This window comes from Mustelus asterias, chromosome 9 (assembly GCF_964213995.1).
Source record: "Mustelus asterias chromosome 9, sMusAst1.hap1.1, whole genome shotgun sequence".
In the NCBI taxonomy this organism is placed as follows: Eukaryota; Metazoa; Chordata; class Chondrichthyes; order Carcharhiniformes; family Triakidae; genus Mustelus; species Mustelus asterias.
Window position 1 is genome coordinate 67,399,179 of NC_135809.1, and position 26,274 is coordinate 67,425,452.

The 26,274-nt window shown below is 48.2% G+C and overlaps 1 protein-coding gene across 1 annotated transcript in view; it reads left to right on the plus strand.

Annotated features, from left to right (window-relative positions):
• ccdc77 (coiled-coil domain containing 77) overlaps positions 1-24,799 on the plus strand; it is a 141,313-nt gene extending 116,514 nt beyond the window's left edge. The window contains exon 11 of the mRNA XM_078220315.1: positions 24,625-24,799. Within this exon, the coding sequence (XP_078076441.1) occupies positions 24,625-24,663 (39 nt within the window). The 3' untranslated portion in view covers positions 24,664-24,799. The remainder of the gene's footprint in view (positions 1-24,624) is intronic.
• The last annotated feature ends 1,475 nt before the right edge of the window (positions 24,800-26,274 follow it).

Consider the following 26,274-nt stretch of genomic DNA (forward strand, 5'->3'; position numbering starts at 1 on the left):
TCACTGATTTAGCACAATCCTGTGCAGTGATCACACTCAGTTGTAGAAGACACAGGATAATGACAGAAAGCTGTTTTAGTAACTGGAAGCCAGTGTCCAGTGACGTACTGTGTTGGGCTCCCAATTCATCTTTTATTTAAATGACATAGATGACTGTGGGGGGTAGGATTAGTAAGTTTGCGGATGGCACAAAGATTGGCTGGGTGGTTAACAATGAGGTGGAGTGTCTTAGGCTACAAGAAGATATAGATGGAATGGTCAAATGGGCAGATAAGCGACAGATGGAATTTAACCCTGCAAAGTGTGAGGTGACTTACATTTTAATAAGAACATAAGAAATAGGAGCAGGAGTAGGCCATCTAGCCCCTCAAGCCTGCTCCGCCATTCAATAAGATCATGGCTGATCTGAGAGTGGGTTCAGTTCCACTTACCTGCCCGCTCCCCATAACCCTTAATTCCCTTAATGGTTAAAAATCTATCTGTGACTTAAACACAGTAAACGAGGTAGCCTCTACTGCTTCATTGGGCAGAGAATTCCAAAGATTCACTACCCTCTGGGAGAAGAAGTTCCTCCTCAACTCTGTTCTAAATTGACTCCCCCGTATTTTGAGGCTATGCCCCCTAGTTCTTGTTTCCATTGTAAGTGGAAATAACCTCGCTGCCTCTACCCTGTCTAGCCCCTTCATTATCTTATATGTCTCTATAAGATCTCCCCTCAACCTTCTAAACTCCAATGAGTACAGGCCCAGTCTACTCAATCTCTCCTCATAAGCTAACCCCCTCATAGAACCATAGAAAATTACAGCTCAGAAACAGGCCTTTTGGCCCTTCTTGTCTGTGCCGAACCATTTTTTGCCTAGTCCCACTGACCTGCACTTGGACCATATCTCTCCACACCCCTCTCATCCATGAACCCGTCCAAGTTTTTCTTAAATGTTAAAAGTGACCCCGCATTTACCACTTTATCCGGCAGCTCATTCCACACTCCCACCACTCTCTGCGTGAAGAAGCCCCCCCTAATATTCCCTTTAAACTTTTCTCCTTTCACCCTTAACCCATGCCCTCCGGTTTTTTTCTCCCCTAGCCTCAGCGGAAAAAGCCTGCTTGCATTCACTCTATCTATACCCATCAAAATCTTATACACCTCTATCAAATCTCCCCTCAATCTTCTACGCTCCAGGGAATAAAGTCCCAACCTATTCAATCTCTCTCTGTAACTCAGCTTCTCAAGTCCCGGCAACATCCTTGTGAACCTTCTCTGCACTCTTTCAATCTTATTTACATCCTTCCTGTAACTAGGTGACCAAAACTGTACACAATACTCCAAATTCGGCCTCACCAATGCCTTATATAACCTTGTAAGAAGTTTAACAACACCAGGTTAAAGTCCAACAGGTTTATTTGGTAGCAAAAGCCACACAAGCTTTCGAGGCTCTGAGCCCCTTCTTCAGCACTCACCTGAAGAAGGGGCTCAGAGCCTCGAAAGCTTGTGTGGCTTTTGCTACCAAATAAACCTGTTGGACTTTAACCTGGTGTTGTTAAACTTCTTACTGTGTTTACCCCAGTCCAACGCCGGCATCTCCACATCATTATATAACCTTACCATAACACTCCAACTTTTATACTCGATACTCCGATTTATAAAGGCCAATGTACCAAAGGCACTCTTTACGACCCTATCCACCTGTGACGTCACTTTTAGGGAATTCTGTACCTGTATTCCCAGATCCCTCTGTTCAACTGCACTCTTCAGAGTCCTACCATTTACCCTGTACGTTCTTCTTTGGTTTGTCCTTCCAAAGTGCAATATCTCACACTTGTCTGCGTTAAATTCCATTTGCCATTTTTCAGCCCATTTTTCTAGTTGGTCCAAATCCCTCTGCAAGCTTTGAAAACCTTCCTCACTGTCCACTACACCTCCAATCTTTGTATCATCAGCAAACTTGCTGATCCAATTGACCACATTATCATCCAGATCATTGATATAGATGACAAACAACAATGGACCCAACACCGATCCCTGCGGCACACCACTAGTCACAGGCCTCCACTCAGAGAAGCAATCCTCCACAACCACTCTCTGGCTTCTTCCATTGAGCCAGTGTCTTATCCAATTTACTACCTCCCCATGTATACCTAGCGACTGAACCTTCCTAACTAACCTCCCATGAGGGACCTTGTCAAAGGCCTTGCTGAAATCCAGGTAGACAACATCCACCGCCTTCCCTTCATCCACTTTCCTGGTAACCTCCTCGAAAAACTCTTAATAGATTGGTCAAACATGACCTACCACTCACAAAGCCATGTTGACTCTCCCTAATAAGTCCCTGTCTATCCAAATATTTGTAGATCCTATCCCTTATCACACCTTCCAATAACTTGCCCACCACCGACGTCAAACTTACTGGCCGATAAAAGTACTCAATGAATGGCAGGACATTCAGAAGTTCTGTGGAACAAAGGGACCTTGGCGTGTTTGTCCACAGATCTCTGAAAGCGGAAGGGCATGTTAGTAGGGTGGTGAAAAAGGGTCACTAGCCTTCATCTCTGGAATCAACCTGGTGAACCTTTCCTGTACCCCCTCCAAAGCTAATATATCCTTTCTTAAATAGGGGGACCAAAATTGTACACAGTACTCTAGGTGCGGCCTCACCAGTACCCTGTACAGTTGCAGCATGACCTCCCTGCTTTTATACTCCATCCCTCTCATGATAAAGGCCAACATTCCATTTGCCTTCTTGATTACCTGCTGCACCTGCAAACTGAGTTTTTGTGATTCGTGCACAAGGACCCCCAGGTCCCTCTGCACAGTAGCATGTTGTAATTTTTCACCGTTTAAATAATAGTCCATTTTACTATTATTCCTTCCAAAGTGGATAACCTCACACTTACCAACGTTATACTCCATCTGCCAGATCCTTGCCCACTCACTTAGCCTATCCAAATCTCTCTGCAGACTCTCTGTGTCCTCTCTGCTTTCCCACTCATCTTTGTGTCATCCGCAAACTTTGTTACCCTACACTCTGTCCCCTCCTCCAGATCATCTATGTATATGGTAAATAATTGAGGCCCCAGCACCGATCCCTGCGGCACGCCACTAGTCACTGATTGCCAACCGGAAAAGCACCCATTTATACCGACTCTCTGCTTTCTGGCAGATAGCCAATCCTCAATACACGCTCACACTTTACCCCCAACTCCGTGTACTTTTATCTTATGTAGCAACCTTTTGTGAGGCACCTTATTGAATGCCTTCTGGAAATCTAAATACACCACATCCACCGGTTCCCCTCTGTCAACCGCACTCGTTATATCCTCAAAAAATTCCAGTAAATTAGTCAAACATGGCTTTCCCTTCATGAATCCATGCTGCGTCTGCTTGATTGAAACATTCTTTTCCAGGTGTCCTGCTATTTCTTCCTTAATGATAGATTCCAGCATTTTCCAAACTACGGATGTTAAGCTAACCGGCCTGTAGTTACCTGCCTTTTGTCTACCTCCTTTTTTAAACAGTGGCGTTACATTAGCTATTTTCCAATCAGCTGGCACCTCCCCAGAGTCCAGTGAATTTTGATAAATTACAACTAATGCATTTGCTATTTCTTCTGCCGTTTCTTTTAGTACCCTGGGATGCATTCCATCCGGACCAGGGGACTTGTCTTTTGAAAATAATTTGACAAAAAAGTACTCAATGAATGGCAGGACATTCGGAAGTTCTGTGGAACAAAGGGACCTTGGCGTGTTTGTCCACAGATCTCTGAAAGCGGAAGGGCATGTTAGTAGGGTGGTGAAAAAGGGTCACTAGCCTTTATCAATCGAGGCATAGATTACAAAAGCAGGGAAGTCATATTGGAGTTGTCTAGAACTTTGGTGAGGCTACAGCTTGAGTACTGTGTGTAGTTCTGATCGCCACATTATAGGAAGGATGTGATTGCACTGGAGGAGGTGCAGAGGAGATTCACTAGGATGTTGCCTGGGATGGAACATTTAAGTTATGAAGAAAGGTTGGGTAGGCTTGGGCTTTTGTTGGAGCAGAGAAGACTGCGGGGGCAACGTGATCAAGGTGTACAAGATTACAAGGGACGTGAACAGAGTGGATAAGGAGCAGCTGTACCCCTTAGTTGAAGAGTCAGTCATGAGGCGACATAGGTTCAAGGTGAGGGGCAGGAGGTTTGGGGATGTGAGGAAAAACATTTTTATCCAGAGGGTGGTGACAGCTTGGAATGCACTGCCTGGGAGGGTGGTAGAGGCGTGTTGCCTCACACCTTTAAAAAGTATCTGGATGAACACTTGACACACAACATTCAGGGCTGTGGGCTAAGTGCTGGCAGATGGAATTAGGTGGAAGATCAAGTATTTCTTGCATGTCAGTGCAGACTTGATGGGCCAAAGGGCCTCTTCTGCACTGTATGATTCTGTGATTTAACACAATCCTGAGCAGTGATCACACTGAATTAACACAATCCAGTACAGTGATCACATTGATTTAACATGATCCTATGCAGTATTCTCCATTCATAGAATCCTACAGTGCAGAAGAAAGCAATTCAGCCCGTCGAGTCTGCACTGAACTCGGTCTCACCCAGGTCCTATCCCCATAACCCCATGCATTTACCTGAGCTCGTCCCCCTAACACTAAAGGGCAATTTAGCATAGCCAATCCACCTAATCCACACATCTTTGGACTGTGGAAGGAAACCAGAGCATTCGGAGGAAATCCACACAGACACGGGGAGAATGTGCAAGCTCCACACAGACAGTGACCCAAGCCTGGAATCGCCAGATCTCTGGCGTTATGAGGTAGCAGTGCTAACCACTGTGCTGCCATGCCAGCCTATAATCTCCATTCCACCAAGCAGCCTGTAATCTCTTCCCCCTGCAGCCTGTAATCTCCATTCCCCTGGCAGCCTGTAAATTCCAGCCCATCCACCCCAATGCCTATAATCTCTATTCCTGCAGCAGCCTGTAATCTCCATCCCCCAACCAGCCTGTAACCTCCACCGCCCCCCCCCCCCCCCCCCCCACAACTATAATCTCCATTTCCACCTGGCAGCCTATAATCTCCATTCCCCATTTGCCTCAGTAGATTGTAATCTCCATTTCCCAATCCCCAGCCGCCTATAATATCCACACCCCACCGCCAACCAGTAATCTCTTTCCCCAGCAGCCTGTAATCTCCAGTCACACCACCGCCTTCCCCCCTCCCCCCCCCCCCCCCCCCCCCCACCTCCCCTCTCCCAGCAGTTTGTAATTTCCATTCCCCTGGCAGCCTGTAAATTCCGGCCCACATTCCCCCTCAACCCCTCAGTAACCTGTAATCTCTATTCCCCCATCAGCCTGTAATCTCCATTACCCCTCCAGCAGCCACCTCCATCCCTCCAGCAGCCTGTAATTCCCTTCCCCTATCAGCCCTTAATCTCCATTCTCACCCCCCTCAAGCAGCCTGTAAACTCCATTGCTCCCCCAGCAGCTATAATCTCCATTTCCCAATCCCCAGCCGCCTGTAATATCCACACCCCACCACCAACCCATAAATTCCATCCCCAACAGTTTATAATTTCCATTTCCACTCAGCCTGTAATCTCCAGTCACCCCCAGCCTGTAAAGTCCACCCCTCCCTCCAGTAGCCTGTAATCTACCCCCCCCCCCACCCCTCACAACCTGTAATCTCCATTCCCCCAGCAGCTCTTAATCTCCATCAACCCAGCAGCCTGTAATATCCAATAGCCCCTGCCCCCCGCAGTCTAATCTCCAATAGCCCCCCACAGGCAGCCTGCAATCTCTATTCTCCCATCCCCAGCAGCCTGTCATCTCCAACTCACACCCAACAGCCTGTAATCTCCACCCCCCAAGCAGTTTGTAATATCCATTATGCCCGAACAGCCTGTAATCTTCATTCCCCACTCCCCACAGCAACCTGTAATCTCCATTCCCCAGAAGCCAGTAATCTCCAACTCACCCCAACAGCCTGTAATCTCCATCTCCCCCCTCCAATAAGACTGTAATCTCCATTCCCCCACCCCCAGCAGCCTGTAATCTCCACCTCACCCCCAACAGCCTATAATCTCCATCCCCCCTCCAAGCCGACTGTATTCTCCATTCCCCCCAGCAGCCTGTAATCTCCACCCCACCTGCCCCAGCATGGTGTAAATTCCAAGCCTCCCAACCCCCTAGCAGCAGGCTGTAATCTCCCTCCCACCCAGCAGCAGGCTGCAATAACCCCCTAGTAGCAGGCTGTAATATTCAACACCCCTCCCCGCAACAGCAGGCTGTAATCCACGCCCCCCGCCCACCCTTTCCAAGCAGGCTGTAATCTCCAGTCAAAAGAGAAAATGCTGGAAAATCTCAGCAGGTCTGGCAGCATCTGTAAGAAGAGAAAAGAGCTGATGTTTCAAGGGTTCTCAAGCAAAGCAATCACACAGTCTACATTTGGTCTCTCGATATTGGGAGCAGCGAATGCAAAAGACCAAATTGAAAGAGGTGCAAGTGAAAAACTGCTTAACCTGGAATGAGTGTTTTGGACCTTGGATGGTGAGCATGGAAGAGGTAAAGGGACAGGTGTTGCTCCTTCTATGATTGCATGGAAAGGTGCCATGATGGGAGAGTTGTTGGGTATAATGGAGGAGTGGATGGAGGGAATGGTCTCTGGGGAATGCTGACAGATGGAGTAAAGGGAGGATGTGTTTAGTGGTGGCATCATGCTGGAGATGGCGAAAATGGTGGAGGATTATGCTTTGCATGTGGAGGCTTTTGGGGTGAAATGTGAGAACAAGGGGAACTCTATCCTTGTTCTGGGAGGTAAGGGAGGGGGTGAGGGTCGTGGCACAGGAGATGGACCGCACACAGTTGAGGGCCATGTCGACAACAGTAGATGGGAATCCACGGTTGAGGAAAAAGGAGCACATATTAGAAGCACCACTTTGGAAAGTGGCATCATCGGAACAAATGTGGTGGAGGCAAAGGAGCTGAGAGAAAGAGATGGAGTCTTTACATGATGTAGGTGCGAAGAACTATAGTCCAGATAGCTGTGGGAGTCATTGGGCTTGAAATGGATATTGGTAGATAGCCTATGCTAGGCCCATTGTGTCAGCAATTAGACTGGGTGATCGCTTTGCTGAGCACCTTCAGTCTGTGCTCAATCAGGACCCTGACCTTCCCATTGCTTGTCATTTTAACACAGGATCCTGCTCCCATGCCCACATGTCTGTCCTTGGCCTGCTGCAATGTAATGTGGAGATGCCGGCGTTGGACTGGGGTAAGCACAGTAAGAAGTCTCACAACACCAGGTTAAAGTCCAACAGGTTTATTTGGTCGCAAATACCATAAGCTTTCGGAGCGCTGCCCCTTCGTCAGATGGAGTGAAAATCTGTTCTCCAACAGTGCACAGAGACACAACATCAAGTTACAGAATACTGATTAGAATGCAAATCTCTACAGCCAGCCAGGTCTTAAAGGTACAGACAATGTGGGTGGAGGGAACATTAAACACAGGTTAAAGAGATGTGTATTGTCTCCAGACAGAACAGCTAGTAAGATTCTGCAAGATCAGGAGACAAGCTGTGGGGGTTACTGATAATGTGACATAAATCCAACATCCCGGTTTAGGCCGTCCTCATGTGTGCGGAACTTGGCTATCAGTTTCTGCTCAGCGATTCTGCGCTGTCGTGTGTCGTGAAGGCCGCCTTGGCGGCCTCCAAGGCGGCTTCACGACACACGACAGCGCAGAGTCACTGAGCAGAAATGATAGCCAAGTTCCGCACACATGAGGACGGCCTAAACCGGGATGTTGGATTTATGTCACATTATCAGTAACCCCCACAGCTTGCCTCCTGATCTTGCAGAATCTTACTGGCTGTTCTGTCTGGAGACAATACACATCTCTTTAACCTGTGTTTAATGTTCCCTCCACCCACATTATCTGTACCTTTAAGACCTGGCTGGCTGTAGAGATTTGCATTCTAATCAGTATTCTGTAACTTGATGTTGTGTCTCTGTGCACTGTTGGAGAACAGATTTTCACTCCATCTGACGAAGGGGCAGCGCTCCGAAAGCTTGTGGTATTTGCTACCAAATAAACCTGTTGGACTTTAACCTGGTGTTGTGAGACTTCTTACCGCTGCAATGTTCCAGTGAAGATCAACGCAAACTGGAGAAATAGCATCTCATCTTCCAGCTAAGCCTTCTGGTCTCAACATCGAATTCAACAACTTCAGATGATTAGCTTTACCCCACCTCGACCCCTTTGTTTTCATTTTTAACATTTTAACTGTTCACTACCTTTTATTTCTTTATTGTTTTTCTTTATTCCCCCTCACTCTTTCCCCCATTTTATCCCATTTTTCTTAACTTTTCTCCCCCCTTGTTCTCAGTTTTACATCTCTCCCATTCATCCCCCCCCCCCCCCCCCCCCCACCATCTTCATCTGTCACAGTTTACCCTCTGATTTCAATTTCTCTCCCGTTTGGCCATTCAGACCCTTCTATTCTCTCTATGGACTGCCATTAGTACCTCTTAGTCTTTCTCCTTGTTTTTGTGGCTATCACTCATCTTTCATTCCCTCAGATATAAATATCTCTCACTTTCCATGCTTTTTAGCTTTGACAAAGGGTCGTCTGGACTCGAAACGTCAGCTCTTTTCTCTCCTTTAAGAGGCTGCCAGACCTGCTGAGATTTTCCAACATTTTCTCCTTTGGTTTCAGATTCCAGCATCAGCAGTAATTTGCTTTTATCCAGTGTAATTTCCAATCTGTGCGCCACCTACAATGGGCAGCAGAGCCGCAGTCCCGGAAGCTGTAGGTGTGAGTGTGGATGTGGGTGGGTTAATATGTGAGCTGTTGTGTTGAGCAGGTGAGTCGGAAGTTGTTGTTTTAAGAAAGCCGCCAGGTCGCAGCCTCTCCTGAATAAACACCAGGGGTAAATGGTACAAAGTAAGTCTCTTTAATATTTCTGCACCCAGTCCTGTAGTTGGCTTGTCGTTGTTCAGGACTAGAATAGAACATCTACAATTTGACGAAGTTTGATTCGTGCCCAGATGATGAGGAATCCATAGCCGCAGTGATTTGGATTGGAAATTGTTCTTCGGCCTCTGCTCGATGTTTCACCTGATCAGTGTTTGTCTCTGTTTAAAAGACTGATCTAGTTTTCACATTCAGCCGGTTTGTGAGCAGGTGAATCGGCTGCGATTGTCTGTGTCTGAGGAGGAAGCTGTACTCAGTTTGGGCAGGATTAAAGGGAGAGAGAGAGAGAGAGGTTTCATAACAGGAAATACTCCCAGTCAGGTGAAGCTTTTATTTTTAAAACGTGCGATTTGATATTTAAAACATGTGAGAAACACATGGAAAATTTGGAATATGGTTTAGACAGGTTCATGCTATGGATTGTATGAATAGAGGCTGGAGGAGATCATAGGGGACAGAGCGTTTAAAGCACATCCCCACTGAGTTTCATTGCAAAATAACATGGACAGCAGCTGGCAGTGGGAGACACACTGATCACAACTCCATTTCAACATAGATCATCCTTCCACAACTAAAAAGAGAGATTCACAACCCAGTAAATTAGGTACCACTGTCTTCAATCAAAGGATGTGTTTGTGAACAGAATTCCCACTCACCTGAAGAAGGGGCTTGCAGCTCCGAAAGCTTGTGTGGTATTTGCTAACAAATAAACCTGTTGGACTTTAACCTGGTGTTGTTAAACTTCTTACTGTGTTCAATCAAAGAAGACATTGACGGGAAACGCAAACACAGCTTTTGTTACTCTCCTCCAGCAGCCTGAACCTGGAAACTTCAGGTGACACTGAGTATTAGCAAACTCCTCAGGGATAAAAAGGGAATTCGCTCCCCAGCAGAACAGAGGAGCTAATAGATCCTTTACTGCTGAGTGTGAGGACAGACATCTGTTCCTTGGTATCTGCTGCTGGGATTTATGTCCTGTTGTTACTCTCATTCTAACCAAGTAGCTGTTGTGAAGAAGATGTCAAGCTGATGTAGGTTAGGAGACAGATCTGAAATAGTGAAGGATAGAAGCAACATTGTGTAGTGCCATGTCCCACAGTGCCCATTCCACCTGCAGATTTTCTCTCACCATCAGGTAACAGTAACCTGTCCACCTTGTACATACATCAGGAACAAGTTAATAAATGGGATCTGATCACACTGCTGCCCTGTTTACAGCTTCTCTAGCCAGTTCATTAGCAAGAACCACATTGGGGGAGAAAAATAACGGCACGCATATAGAAAGGGTGCTGAAGGAAAGAAATTGGGACCAGTGCTGAGGGAGGTGGAACCTATACAGGCTGGGTGGGTTACACCTCAGCAGGATCAGGTCCAATGTCTTGCTGGGATGGTTTGTTAGTGATTATTGATGAGTATTTAAATTAACATCTTCGTTCCCCCCGCCAAATAACAGAAATGAAAATGGGCGGCATGGTGGCACAGTGGTTAGCACTGCTGCCTCACAGTGCCAGGAACCCTGTTCGATTCCCGGATTGTGTCACTGTTTGTGTGGAGTTTGCATATTCTCTCCATGTCTGCGTGGGTTTCCTCCGGGTGTTCTGGTTTCCTCCCACAGCCCAAGATGTGCAGGTTAGTTTGATTGATCATGCTAAATTGCCCCTTAGTGTCAGGGGGATTAGCTCGGGTAAATGCATGGGGTTATGGGGATAAGGCCTGGCTGGGATTGTAGTCAATACAGACTCAATGGGCTGAATGGCCTCCTTCTGCACTGTAGGATTCTATCTATCTATCTAGGAAAACAAGATATGCAAAGTATTATATGTTGATATTCTAGGACATGCTGATATAAAAAAAGGAGGTGGTGCTGGGTGTTTTGAAAAGCATTAAGATAGACTTGTGCCTGGGATCTGATGGGATCTATCCCAGAACACTGAGGGAGAAGAGGGAGGAAATTGCTGGGGCCTTGTATGACATTTTTGTATCCTCTTTAGTCACAGGAGAGGTCTCAGAGGATTGGAGAATATCCAATGTTGTTCATTTGTTAAAGAAGGGCAACAGGGATAATCCAGGATATCACAGGCTGGTGAGCCTTACATCAGTGGTACAGAAATTATTGAAGATTCTGAGGGATAGGATTTACTCACATTTGGAAAAATATGGACTCATTAGCGATAGACAATATGGTTTTGTGTCATGTCTCATAAACTTGAGTTTTTTTAGGAAGTTTCAAAGATGATTGATGAGGGCAGGGTGGTGGATGCTGTCTACATGGACTTCAGCAAGGTCTTTGACAAGATCCCTCATGGCAAGCTGATGCAGAAAGTGTAGTCACATGGGATCCTCGGTGAGCTGGTCAGATGAATACAGAACTGGTTTGGTCACAGAAGACAGAGAGTAGCAGTGGAAGGGTGTTTTTCTGAGTGGAGATCTGTGACCAATGGAGTTCATGATGTGGAGATGCCGGCGTTGGACTGGGGTAAACACAGTAAGAAGTTTAACAACACCAGGTTAAAGTCCAACAGGTTTATTTGGTAGCAAAAGCCACACAAGCTTTCGGAGCTCTTAGCCCCTTCTTCAGGTGAGTGGGAATTCTGTTCACAAACAGAGCTTATAAAGACACAGACTCAATTTACATGAATAATGGTTGGATAATTACCAATGGAGTTCCACAGGGATAATGCTGGGACCCCCTGGTGTTTGAAATATATATATAAATGATTTGGAGGAGAAAGTAAGTGGTCTGATTAGTAAGTTTGCGGATGACACAAAGATTGGGGGAGCTGCAGATAGGAGGATTGTCAGAGGAAACAGCAAAATATAGATAACGCTGGATACTTGGGTGGAGAAATGGCGGGTGGAATTTAACACAGGCAAATGCGATGGAAGGTCTATTGCAGGTGGAAGGTATACAGTAAATCATAGAATCCTACAAAGCAGAAAGAGGCCTTTCAGCCCATTGAGCCTGCACTGACAACAATCCCACCCAGGCTCTATCTCCGTAACCCCACATATTTGCCCTGCTAACCCTCCTGACACTAAAGGGCAATTGAGCATGGCCAATCAACATAACCCGCACATCTTTGGACTTTGGGAGGAAACCGGAGCACCTGGAGGAAACCCACATAGCCACTGGGAGAATATGCAAACTCCACACAGACAGTTACTGGAGGCCGGAATTGAACCTGAAAATGGCAGAACCCTTAGAAGCATTAACATGCCCAGAGATCTAGGTGTACAGGTCCACAGTTTTCTGAAAGTGGAAAACACAAGTTGGCGTATGGCATTTTTGCCTTCATCATCGGTCTTGCAGCTGCATAGAACTTTAGTTAGGCCAGTTTTGGTCACCACATTACCAGAAGGATGTGGAGGCTTTGGAGAGGGTGCAGAAAAGGTTTACTAGGATGTTACCTGGTATGGAGGGTATCAGCTATGAGGAGAGGTTGGAGAAATTTGGTTTGTTTTCACCTGAACATCGGAGGCTGAGGGGTGACCTGATATAGCTTTACAAAATTATGAGATGCATGGATAGAATGAATAGTCGGAGTTTTGAAAATGTCAATTACTCGGGGACATCAGTTTAAGGTAAAAGGGGGAAAGTTTAAAGGAGATGTGAGAGGCAAGTTTTTTACACAGATGGTGCTCAGCGCCTGAATGCGCTGCCAGAAGAGGTGGTAGAAGCAGATACAATAGCAACATTTAAGAGACATCCTGATAGATACATGAATAGGCTGGGAATAGAGGGATACGGACCACAAAGAGGCAAAAAGTCTTTAGTTTAGAAAGGAGTCATGTGTCACTGCAGGCTTTGTTGGGCCACAAGGCCTGTTCCTGCGCTGTATTGTTCTTTGTTCTTTGAATTGTGAGACAAAGATTGCACAAGAGGAAGCAATAATAAAGCATTAGGTGGGGTCAAAGTAAGAAGAAATGCAATAAAGTATAAATTGGGTTGAATCTGCACAGCTGTGACTGCAGGGACTATATGTAGCAATATAAAGCTGGTAAGCTTCAAAGGGCAGGCATGGGCAATATGACTTAGCGCCAATAATGGAGAGTTACCTCAAAAAAGGGCAGGATTGGGTCCTAAACATTCCTGAGTCCAAGATGATCTGGAAAGGTAGGAGAAAGATGAAAGTATGAATTAAAGACACTACTACAGTGCTGGAGGAAGGATGTACGAGAGCAGTCAAGGACAGAAGCTATTTGGGTAGAGTTAAGAAATTAGATTACTCAGAGTATACTATAGACCACCAAATAGTGAGAAAGATATAAAGGAAAACATCTGCAAGGATGTCACAGGTACAAAGACTATTGTGCAGTTATAAAAGTTGACTTTAATTGTGCGAATATAGATTGAGAGTAATAGTATTAAGGGGAGAGAGGGGAAAGAGTTAAGTATGTTCAGGAAAATATTCCGGCCCAACAAGGAAGGAAGGATTGCTGGATGTAATCTAGGAAATGAAGTGGGGTCTGGGTGAACAAGAGGCAGGTAGGGAAAGATTTAGGAGACAATGATCATCGTATCATAAAGTTTAGGTGAGCTATGGAAAGGGCAAGGGGCGACCCAGAGTAAACAATTACTCAGGGAAGGACTAATTTTAATGGAGTGGGAATGAATTTGGCCGGGGTAAGGATCAAAGAATGGTGGGTAAAACTGGAATAGAATAATGAGCTACCTTTAAAGAGCCAAGGGTTCAGGTAGAGGCAAGGTATATTCCTACACAGGGGAAAGGTAGGGCAACCAGATCCAGTGCTTCCTGGGTAACAAAAAAGAGATAGGGTAAGGTGAAGCACGTGGCAAATTGATAATACAAGTGAAAACCAGGCTGGATGTTGAAAGTTCTCAGGGAAAGTGGAAAGGAACTAAGAGAAAGTATTTCTGCCCTATTTAGTGGCAGAAGAGACTGGCAGCGAATGAAAGAGAGAATCACCGATGCCAGTTTTAAAACCATATAAATAGCAATAGGAGAGTAAATGTAGTAGTGGGGCTGATCAGAAACTAAAAAGGGGATATCTGTGTGATGGCCGAGGGCACGTTGAAGCATCAGATGAGTACTTTGCATTTTTACCAAGGATGCTACCAAATACATAGTGAAAGAGGCACAGCTTGGTCTAAAAATTAATTAAAAGGAGAGATAAAAGACATTTGGACAGATACGTGGATAGGAAAGGTTTAGAGGGATATGTGCCAAATACAGGCAAATGAGGTTAGCTTAGATGGGCTTTTTGGTTAGCATGAACCAGTTTGGGCCGAAGGGCCTGTTCCAGGCCGTAGATTCTGTGATGCTATTAGAGTTGTACTTAAAGTTGGTAGAGGCAGCTGTAGAGGTAGAGGCCCAGCAACATCTCCTAAGAAGTGGGAAGCGGAAGAACACCTCCAGTGATAAACAGGAGTTACAGCATCTGGTAGAGGCCGCTGAGGGACTTCACTGGTGCCTTGTGGGAGAAGTCGGCCCAGCAACATCTATTAAGAAGTGGGAAGCGGAAGATCTGGTGTGAAGGGTTGATAAGCCCAAAACACTACATTAGTATTTCCCTCCCTCCCTCCCTCCTCTAACCAAAAAAAATAGGCCACTGTGAGAAAGTAAGATTGAAGGTAAGGGTTTTATAAATTTTTTAAAATAATTTAATTGGTGCTAGAAATGTCAGTCAGTGGGGTTAAGTGCTGCACTTGAGATGTGGGAGATCTGTGACGCTTCCAGCATCTCGGATGACTACATCTGCAGGAAGTGCATCCAATTGCAGCTCCTCACAGACCACATGGATAGGTTGGAGCAGCAGTTGGATGCACTTAGGAGCATGAAGGTGGCAGAATGTATCATAGACAGGAGCTTTAGAGACATGGTCACACCCAAGGTGCAGGCAGATAGATGGGTGAGCACTAGAAGGGGCAGGCAGCCAGTGCAGGAATCCCCTGTCCCCCTCTCTAATGAGTATACCATTTTGGATACCATTTTGGGGGTGATGGCCTATCAAGGGATAACAGGTGCAACAGCCAGAGCAGTGGCACCATGGCTGGCTCTGTTGTTAAGCAGGGAGGGACAGAGAGCACTAGAGCAATAGGACTCTATAGTTAGGGGTGCAGATAGGTGCTTCTGTGGACGTAAAAGAGACTCCAGGATGGTATGTTGCCTCCCTGGTGCCAGGGTCCAGGATCTCTCTGAACGGGCAAAAATCATTCTGAAGGGAGAGAGTGAACAGCCAGAGGTCATGGTACATATTGGTACTAACGACATAGGTAGAGTGATGAGGTCCTGCAGCAGCAGTTTAGGGAGTTAGGTAGAAAGTTTAAAAGCAGGATCTCTAGGATTGTAATCTCAGAATTGTTCCCTGTGCCACATGCCAGTGAGGCTAGAAATAGGAAGATAGTGCAACAAAGAACAATACAGCACAGGAACAGGCCCTTCGGCCCTCCAAGCCCGTGCCGCTCCCTGGTCCAAACTAGACCATTCTTTTGTATCCCTCCATTCCCACTCCATTCATGTGGCTATCTAGATAAGTCTTAAACGTTCCCAGTATGTCCGCCTCCACCGCTTTGCCCGGCAGCGCATTCCAGGCCCCCACCACCCTCCGTGTAAAATACGTCCTTCTGATATCAGTGTTAAACCTCCCCCCCCCCCCCCTCACCTTGAACCTATGACCCCTCGTGAACATCACCACCGACCTGGGAAAAAGCTTCCCACCGTTCACCCTATCTATGCCTTTCATAATTTTATACACCTCTATTAGGTTAGCCCTCATCCTCCGTCTTTCCAGTGAGAACAACCCCAGTTTACCCAATCTCTCCTCATAACTAAGCCGTTCCATACCAGGCAACATCCTGGTAAACCTCCTCTGTACTCTCTCCAAAGCCTCCACGTCCTTCTGGTAGTGTGGCGATCAGAACTGGGCGCAGTATTCCAAATGCGGCCGAACCAACGTTCTATACATCTGCAACATCAGACCCCAACTTTTATACTCTATGCCCCGTCCTATAAAGGCAAGCATGCCATATGCCTTATTCACTACCTTCTCCACCTGTGACGTCACCTTCAAGTATCTGTGGACTTGCACACCCAGGTCCCTCTGCATATCTACACCCTTTATGGTTCTGCCATTTATCATATAGCTCCCCCCTACGTTAGTTCTACCAAAATGCATCACTTCGCATTTATCTGGATTGAACTCCATCTGCCATTTCTTTGCCCAAACTTCCAGCCTATCTATATCCTTCTGTAGCCTCTGACAATGTTCCTCACTATCTGCAAGTCCAGCCATTTTCGTGTCGTCTGTAAACTTACAGATCGTTTATATAAATCACAAACAGCAGAGGTCCCAATACAGAGCCTGCGGAACACCACTAGTCACAGGCATCCAGCCGGAAAAAGTCCCTTCCACTACCACCCTCTGTCTTCTGTGACCAAGCCAGTTCTCCACCCATCTAGCCACCCCCCCCCCTTTATCCCATGAGATCCAACCTTTTGCACCAACTACCATGAGGGACTTTGTCAAACGCTTTACTAAAGTCCATATAGACGACATCCACGGCCCTTCCCTCGTCAACCATTCTAGTCACTTCTTCAAAAAGCTCCACCAGGTTAGTGAGGCATGACCTCCCTCTCACAAAACCATGCTGACTATCGTTAATGAGTTTATTCCTTTCTAAATGCGCATACATCCTATCTCTACACGTGGCTAAACAGCTGGTGTAGGAGGGAGGGTTTCAGATATCTGGACCATTGGGATCTCTTCCGGGGCAGATGGGACTTGTACAAGAAGGATGGGTTGCATCTAAATTGGAAGGGCATAAATATTCTGGCCGGGAGGTTTGCTAGTGTCACACGGGAGGATTTAAACTAGTTTGGCGGGGCGTGGGAACCAAAGCAAGGGTGATTTAACTGAAGGGGAACCAGAGTAGGGCCAGTAAGACTCAGAGAAAGAGCAGGCAGGGTGTGATGTTAATCAAAGAGATTGCCCCACCTTTCCCCTGTGTAGCCACCTTTCCCCTGTGTAGGAATATACCTTGCCTCTACCTGAACCCTTGGCTCTTTAAAGGTAGCTCATTATTCTATTCCAGTTTTACCCACCATTCTTTGATCCTTACCCCGGCCAAATTCATTCCCACTCCATTAAAATTAGTCCTTCCCTGAGTAATTGTTTACTCTGGATCTTCCCTTGCCCTTTCCATAGCTAACCTGAAGTCCATTTGTTTCAATGCGAGAAGTGTAGCAGGTAAGGCAGATGAACTTAGAGCTTGGATTAGTACTTGGGACTATGATATTGTTGCTATTACAGAGACTTGGTTAAGGGAAGGACAGGATTGGCAGCTTAACGTCCCAGGATACAGATGTTTCAGGCAGGATAGAGGGGGATGTAAAAAGGGTAGGGGAGTTGCACTACTGGTTAAGGAGAATATTACAGTTGTACTGTGGGAGGACACCTCGGAGGGCTCATACAGCGAGGCAATATGGGTAGAGCTCCGGAATAGGAAGGGAGTAGTCACAATGTTGGGGGTTTACTATAGGCCGCCCAACTGCCAACAGGAGATAGAGAAACAGATATGTAGGCAGATTTTAGCAAGGTGTAAAAGTAACAGGGTTGTTGTGATGGGTGATTTTAACTTTGCCGATATTGACTGGGACTCACTTAGTGCTAGGGGTGTGGATGGGGCAGAGTTTGCAAGGAGCATCCAGGAGGGCTTCTTGAAACAGTACGTAGATAGTCCAACTAGGGAAGGGGGCCATACTGGACCTGTTATTGGGGAATGAGCCAGGTGGTCGATGTTTCACTTGGGGAGCAGTTCGGGAACAGTGACCACAATTCAGTAAGCTTGAAGGTACTGATGGATAAAGATAAGTGTAGTCCTCAAGTTAAGGTGCTAAATTGGGGGAAGACTAATTACAACAATATTAGGCAGGAACTGAAGAATGTAGATTGGGGGCAGATGTTTGAGGGCATGTGGGAGGCTTTCAAGTGCAAGTAGATAGGGATTCAGGACCGGCACATTCTTGTAAGGATGAAGGATAAGTATGGCAAATTTTGGGAACCTTGGATGACAAGAGATATTGTGAGCCTAGTCAAAGAGAAAAAAGAAGCATTTGTCAAAGCTAGGAGGCTGGGAACACACGAAGCAAGTGTGGAATGCAAGGAAAGTAGAAAGAAACTTAAACAAGGAGTAAGGAGGGCTAAAACAGGTCATGAAAAAACATTGGCCAGCAGGATTAAGGAAAATCCCAAGGCTTTTTATACATATATAAAGAGCAAGAGGGTAGCCAGAGAGAGGGTTGGCTCACTCAAGGACAGGGGAGGGAATCTATGCGTGGAGCCAGAGGAAATGGGTGAGGTATTAAATGAGTACTTTGCATCAGTATTCACCAAAGAGAAGGACTTGGTGGATGATGAGTCTGGGAAAGGGTGTGTAGATAGTTTGAGTCACGTTGAGATCAAAAGGGAGGAGGTATTAGGGTTCTTGAGAAACATTAAGGTAGACAAGTCCCCAGGACCTGATGGGGATATACCCCAGAATACTGAGACAGGCAAGGGAGGAAATTGCTGGGGCCTTGAGAGAAATCTTTGTATCCTCACTGGCTACAGGGGAGGTCATGATGTGGAGATGCCGGCGTTGGACTGGGGTAAACACAGTAAGAAGTTTAACAACACCAGGTTAAAGTCCAACAGGTTTATTTGGTAGCAAAAGCCACACAAGCTTTCGGAGCTCCAAGCCCCTTCTTCAGGTGAGTGGGAATTCTGTTCACAAACAGAGCATATAAAGACACAAAATCAATTTACATGAATAATGGTTGGAATGCGAATACTTACAACTAATCAAGTCTTTAAGAAACAAAACAACGTGAGTGGAGAGAGCATCAAGACAGGCTGAAAAGATGTGTATTGTCTCCAGACAAGACAGCCAGTGAAACAATACACATCGTCATAAGCCAGCTGCTTCACAGCTCCAGGGTCCCGGGTTCGATTCCCGGCTCGGGTCACTGTCTGTGTGGAGTTTGCACATTCTCCTCGTGTCTGCGTGGGTTTCCTCCGGGTGCTCCGGTTTCCTCCCACAGTCCAAAGATGTGCGGGTTAGGTTGATTGGTCAGGTTAAAAATTGTCCCTGAGATGCGTAGTTAGAGGGATTAGCGGGTAAATATGTGGGGGTAGGGCCTGGGTGGGATTGTGGTCGGTGCAGACTCGATGGGCCGAATGGCCTCCTTCTGCACTGTAGGGTTTCTATGATTCTATGTGCAATTTGGTCTCAAAACATTAACTCTTTCTTGGTGTTCTCTCTATTCCCACTGGAGAGCCGGCAGCATAGCGTTGAGCGTACTACTTCACTTGCGCTGATCAGTCAGCACTGAGATCAACTCATGTGCAGCAGCTCCGCACTACTGGCCTCCCCATTGCCAGTCAGCCCTGTGGCTCCCCATTGCCAGCCAGCCCCGCAGCTCCCCATTGTCAGCCAGCCCCGCAGCTCCCCATTGCTGGTCATGCAACCTCCCCTCCCCCCACTGCTGGCCTCCCGGAAGTGTCTGGGCTAGCCCCAACCCCCTCACCTCCCACCCCTCACCCCAGGCAGTCCAGATCGCCCGATCATCTCCCAACTGCAGCCTGAACCCCCACTCCACCCCGATGGCCAGCCCCAATCGCTGGCCTCCCTTTCTCCGTCACCGATCCAGAGTGCAGAATGGCAGCAGGATCCCTTATCGATTACCCCCAGAGGACCCATTCCCCATTCGGCCTTGCTCCCTCTGGCCCTGCCCCCATGGCACTGCCCAATGCCCATTGTGCAGTGGCAAGGTGTTATTTGGCATTGCCCTTTGCCCCTTGGGCAATGCTGGGGCCAGGTTTGCACTGCCAGGCTGGCAATGCCCAGGGTGCACCCACCTTACCCCCGACCACCTGGAGGACTTCCATGGCCTCCCTTCACTCGAATGGGATCAGGCCGCCAGCTCCCCATTAGTGGGGTGCTGTTACAAACCCCGCTGGAGTGGAACACTCCTGGTGGGGGGAAGGGTGGTGGTGGAGAGACGAGCAGGCCCAGAGACCTCAGTCCCAGGCCCGCTAATAAGATTTAAATAGATTTTAAATAATCAGCTCCATGCTGATTTCTGGCACAGAGCTGACGATGCTGGAAATCCGGTGGCTGGGGATGTGCGGAGGCCAAGGCGCCCAGCGGGAAGCCCACTGCATGGCTTCCGCCTGAGTCTCACAGCCCATTGTACTGCTAGAGTGGGCTGGGAGAATCACCCCCCCCCCACCCCTCCCCATGAGTGTGCTAGAAGTATTATATATTTGATGCTTTGACTGGTATTACCAACAGAAGAAAAGATAAGGCACCACACTGTGGGTTTTGAACCAACTCAACGCAGATTTATTTAAGAGCTGTTGCCAGATTGAAGTCCAACATGGAAGAGAGATAAAAACCCGTGAATGTCTCTGGTGAAGCCTCAGCACATCATCACAGTGAGGCATTGCTTTATAATGCATAACAGGAAGATGCTGTTGATGGAGCCTTGGCGAGTTGCTGGTAAATGATACACACTGCTGCCACTGTACATCAGTGCTAGACACACTGAGTGTTTAAGATGGTGTCTGAATGTCAATTAAGACTTTATCCGAGATGTTATTGAAACTTTACATGTTTTTATGCTCATATGGGCAATTGGAGCATTACATTCCTGGCTTGTACCTTGTAGATTGTGGACAGGCTTTGGAAGACAGGAAGTGAGTACTCTCTGCAGGATTTCCAGTCTCTGGCCTTTTCTTGTAGCCATAGTATTTATCTGTCTAGTTCAGTTCAGTTTCTGGTTAATGGTAACCCCGGGGATGTCAATGGTGAGTGAGAGTGTTGGAAGATTATGGCTAAATCCTGTGAAAAGGATGGAAACAGATTCTGGGGCTTTGTCAGTCTTTATAGAATCATTGATTTGTTACAGCACAGGAGGTTGCCATTCGGCCCATTGTCTCCATGTTGGCTGTAAGAGCAACTCACCCAATCCTGCTCCCTGCTTTTCCCCTTATCATTGCAATTCTTTTCAAATCATTATTCAGTTCTCTTTTAAAGGCCAGAATTGAATCTGCCTCAAAGATAGTGCATTCCATATCCAAAACACTTGCTGTGTGAAAGTCACCTTTGGTTCTTTTGCCAGTGGTATCATCTACTTCTCAACATTTCTACCAATGAGAACAATCTTTGATCTACAGCGTTGTGACCAATGCAGGAGATACAGCATTACCATTCACCTCTATCTACTCTGCCATCTACTCCTGATATTGAATATTCCATCAAACCTCCTCTAAACCTATACTTCACCAAGAACATTCCCAGTTTCCCCAATCTATTCCCACAGCTGATGTTTCTCACCCTTGGAACAATTCTCGAAAATCTTTTCAACAGAGGAGAAGCAGGGTCCTATATTGGCTCCAGTATTCTTCCAATCTGAAAAACAACTGTTCACTACTACTCTGACACACTTTTTAATCACGATGCCTTTTTTCCATGAATTTTTCCATGAAAGCTGACAAGCTTTAGAAGTCCACATACATCACATCAATCATGAAACCTCTATTACCTCATCAAAAAACTCAGTTCATTAAACATGATTTGCCTTTAATTATTTTGTGCTGGATTTCCTTATTATCATTGACAAAGAGTTTTTCCAGCACCAAGGTAAAATGACTGACCCGTTGTTGCTGATCTTATACTTGCACTTTTTTTGAGAATATTTTGTAATTCTCCAGTCCTCTGGCACCATTCCTGAATCTAAGAAGGATTAGAAGATTCCAGCCAGCAACGCCACAATTTTCACCCTTTCATCTGGTCCTGCCGACTTATCAAAGAAAAAGGACAAAGAAACCTGATGACTTATCAAAGAAAAAGAACAAAGAACCACTGGCACGGTAGCACAGTGGTTAGCACTGCTGCTTCACAGCTCCAGGGACCTGGGTTCGATTCCCGGCTTGGGTCACTGTCTGTGTGGAGTTTGCACATTCTCCTCATGTCTGCGTGGGTTTCCTCCAGGTGCTCCGGTTTCCTCCCACAGTCCAAAGATGTGTGGGTTAGGTTGATTGGCCATACTAAAAAATTGCCCCTTCGTGTCCTGAGATGCGTAGGTTAGAGAGATTACTGGGTAAAATATGTAGGGATATGGCGATAAGGCCTGGGTGGGATTGTGGTCGGTGCAGACTCGATGGGCCAAATGGCCTCTTTCTGCACTGTAGGGTTTCTGTGTTTCTATAAAATTACAGCACAGGAACAGGCCCTTCGGCCCTCCAAGCTGGCTTATGACGAGAACTCACGGCACTCAGAGCAATCCTGTTCTGCGAACAAGGTGAGCAGTGACTTTGGCCTCCAACTCTTGCCAGTTTGCTGGCCAGGATTTCTCAGCGGGGCAAAGGTAGACTCCCAAGCATAGGAGGCTGGCCCTGCTCCAGGTGAAAAGCCTGAGCTCCTCTGGGAGGGGGTTTGTCTGCTACTGACCAGGAGCCCGGAACACTTGGCTCAGTTGATCCTGGAAGAGCCCAGCAGTTGCGCATCCTCCACCGGTGAGCTAGGTCTGTGACATGAGGAGCACATCAGCTGAGGACAGCCGAGCAGAATGTGTGGCTTGTTATATGTGAGGAGTCCTAAACGGTACCAGTGTGTTAGATGACCACATGCAGGGAGTGCTCCCAGTTACAGAAACTGGAGCTCCAGTGGTGCCTGCACCAGGTTGAGAGTTACGTGGATAGCACCTTTAAAGGATGGTCACACCGCAGCTCAAGGGACGAGAGGAAAGAAGGGAATGGGTTACGACCAGGCAGTCCAGAGAGTGCAGGAGTCCCCTGGGGTCCCGCTTTCTAACTGGTATTCCATTTTGGAAGCTGATGAGGATGCTGGTACCTTAGACGATGACCCTTCATCAGAGCTGATGCTGACAGATGCTGAGATTTTCTAGCATTTTCTGTTTGTACCCAAATATCGAATCTTAGGAAACACCACTACAAACCTTCCTTGAACTCGAAAAATATTCATTGACTATTGTGCTCTTTGCTTCCTATTATTCAGCTAATTTTGTATCTACATTGCAACTATCCCTTTTATTCCATGAGCTATAACTTTTCTCACAATCAGTTGTTTGGCAGAGTATCAAATGCCTTTTGAAAGTCCATGTTCACCACACCAACAGCATCGACGCTCCCTGTTACCTCCTCCAAAAAACACCAGCAAGTTAGTTAAACATGATTTCCCCTTCAGAAATCCATGCCGACTCTTCCTAATCAACACACATTTTTCCATGTGATTACTAATTCTATCCCGAATAATTGTTTCCAGAGGCTTTCCCACTACTGAAGTTAAACTGCCTGGTCTGTAATTGTTGGGGCTATCTTAAAAGCCTTTTTTTGAACAAAGGTGTAACATTTGCAATTCTCCAGTCCTCTGGCACCTCCCCTGAGTCCAGAGAAGACTAGAAATGATCGCCAGTGCCATTGCAATTTCCATTCTCACTTGCTTCAATATCCTTGGCTGCACCTGATCTGGTCCCAGTGCCCTATCGACTTCCTGTACCGACAGTCTATTCAATACTTCCTTCTTATCAATTTTGAACCTTTCCAGGGACAGAATTTCCTTGTCTGTCACCATGGCCTGGATAGCATGTACCTCCTTGGTAAAGACAGGTGCCTCCATGTGTAAATTCTCTTTTTAATCAGCTCTACTCCTCGTTTTGCTGCCCTTTTACTATTTATATCCCTACAGGAAGATTTTGGGATTCCACGTTATGTTAGTGGGCGGCACAGTTAGCACAGTGGTTAGCACAGTGGTTAGCACTGCTGCTTCACAGCTCCAGGGTCCCGGGTTCGATTCCCGGCTCGGGTCACTGTCTGTGTGGAGTTTTCACATTCTCCTCGTGTCTGCGTGGGTTTCCTCCGGGTGCTCCGGTTTCCTCCCACAGTCCAAAGATGTGCGGGTTAGGTTGATTGGCCAGGTTAAAATTGCCCCTGAGATTCGTAGGTTAGAGGGATTAGTGGGTAAATATGTGAGGGTAGGGCCTGGGTGGGATGGTGGTCGGTGCAGACTCGATGGGCCGAATGGCCTCCTTCTGCACTGTAGGGTTTCTATGATTCTATGATTCTAGTATTTCCTCATAATCCATTTTGGTTTGGCCTCAGCTGGCATATTGTGTTCCGTTCTGGGCACCACACATTGGCAAGAATGTGAAGGTATCAGAGAGGGTGCAGAAAAGATTGATGAGAATGGTTCCAGGGATGAGGAACCCCTTACATGGATAGATTGGAAGTTAACATGGTTTTCCTTGGAGGAGAGATGTTGAGAGGAGATTTGAGGGAGCTGTTCAGATTCATGAGTAGACGGAGAGAAATTGTTCCCATTGGTGGAGGATTGGGAATCAGAGAACACAGATTTAAGGGAATTGGTAAAAGAAGCAATGGGTGACATGAGGAGAAACTTTCTCATGAAGCGAGTGATTTGGATCTGGAAGGTGCTGCCTGAGGGTGTGGTGGGGCAAGATTCAATCCAGGGTTTCCAACAAGAGTTGGATTGCTCCGTGAGATAGCCAGCACATAAAGTGGGCTGAATGACCTTCTGCTGAGCTGCAATCATTTAGTGATGAAAACATACTTAAGTTATAGATAATAGTAATTTTGATGGAGGTTTTATTACCAGTTGATAGATTAAAGTATAATTTCATTGCAGTATGAATACAGTGGGAACTGGTGCAGACGAAGCCTTTGACTACCTCTTTAAGATCGTGCTGATTGGAGATTCCAACATTGGGAAGACTTGCGTGGTTCATCGTTTCAAAACTGGAGTCTTCATTGAGAAACAGCAGAACACAATTGGAGTCGACTTCATTGTCAGAACAATGAATATTGAGGGCACGAAAGTAAAGGTGGGGCAAACCACTCACACAGACTATCCCTCGATTCACTCAGTCACTAAATCCCTCACTATCACTGCATTCACAAACTCTCTCTCTCTTCACCAATCCCTCTCATTTCCCACTCAGTCCATCCCACACTCTCCCCCTCCCCGTCCCCTCCCCCTCCCCCCGTCCCCTCCCCCCGTCCCCTCCCCCCGTCCCCTCCTCCCGTCCCCTCCCCCTCCCCCCGTCCCCTCCTCCCGTCCCCTCCCCCTCCCCGTCCCCGCCCCCTCCCCGTCCCCGCCGCCTCCCCCTCTCCCCGTCCCCTCCCCCTCCACGTCACCTCCCCCTCCCCGTCCCCGCCCCCTCCCCGCCCCCGCCTCCCCTCCCCGCCCCCCACCTCCCCTCCCCCCTTCCCCCTCCCCCCCACCCCCCCTCCCCCCCCGCCCCCGCCATCCCCTCCCAGCCTCCCCCTCCTCCTCCCCGCCCCCCCTCGCCTCCCCCTCCCCCCTCCCCCTCCTCGCCACCCCCTCGCCTCCCCCTTCCCCTCCCCGCCTCCCCCTCCCCCTCCCCGCCCCCCTCCCCTCCCCCCTCCCCTCCCCACCCTCCCCGCCCTCCCCTCCCCTCCCCACCCCCCCATCCCCACCACCCCTCCCTGCCCCCCCCTCCCCACCCCCCCCTCCCCGCCCCCCCTCCCCTCCCCGCCCCCCCCTCCCTGCCCCCCCTCCCCTCCCAGACCCCCTCCCCCCTCCCTCCCCCCCTCCCCGCCCCCCCTCCCCCCTCCCCTCCCCTCCTCCCTCCCTCCTCCCCTCCCCTCCCCCCTCCTCCTCCTCCCCTCCCCCCCTCCCCCACCCCGCCCCCCCTCCCCCTCCCCTCCCACCCCTCCCCGCCCCCCCTCCCCTCCCCCTCCCCGCCCACGCCACCCCCTCGCCCCTCCCCGCCCACCCCTCCCCGCCCACCCCTCCCCACCACCCCCTCCCCCTCCCCGCCCACCCCCTCCCCGCCCACCCCTCCCCTCCCCGCCCCCTCCTCCACTCCCTGCCCCGCCCCCTCCCCCTCCCCGCCCCTCCCCCTCCCCGCCCTCCGTCCCCCTCCCCTCCCCCGCCTCCCCTCCCCCTCCCCGTCCCCGCCGCCCCCTCCCCATCCCACCGCCCCCTCCCCGCCCCCGCACACCCTCCCCACTGCCCCTTCCCCACCACCGCCGCCCCCTCCCCACCCCCGCCCCCCCCCCCCCTCAGCATCTCTCTCTCTCTAGGTCCCCGCCCTCTCGCGCTCTCTCTCTCTAGGACCCCGCCTTCTCGCGCTCTCTCTCTCTCTCTCTCTAGGTCCCCGCCCTCTCGCGCTCTCTCTCTCTCTCTCTCTAGGTCCCCGCCCTCTCGCTCTCCCTCTCTCTCGCTCTCTCTCTCTCTCTCCCTAGGTCCCCTCCCTCTCGCGCTCTCTCTCTCTCTAGGTCCCCGCCCTTTCGCTCTCTCTCTCTCTCTAGG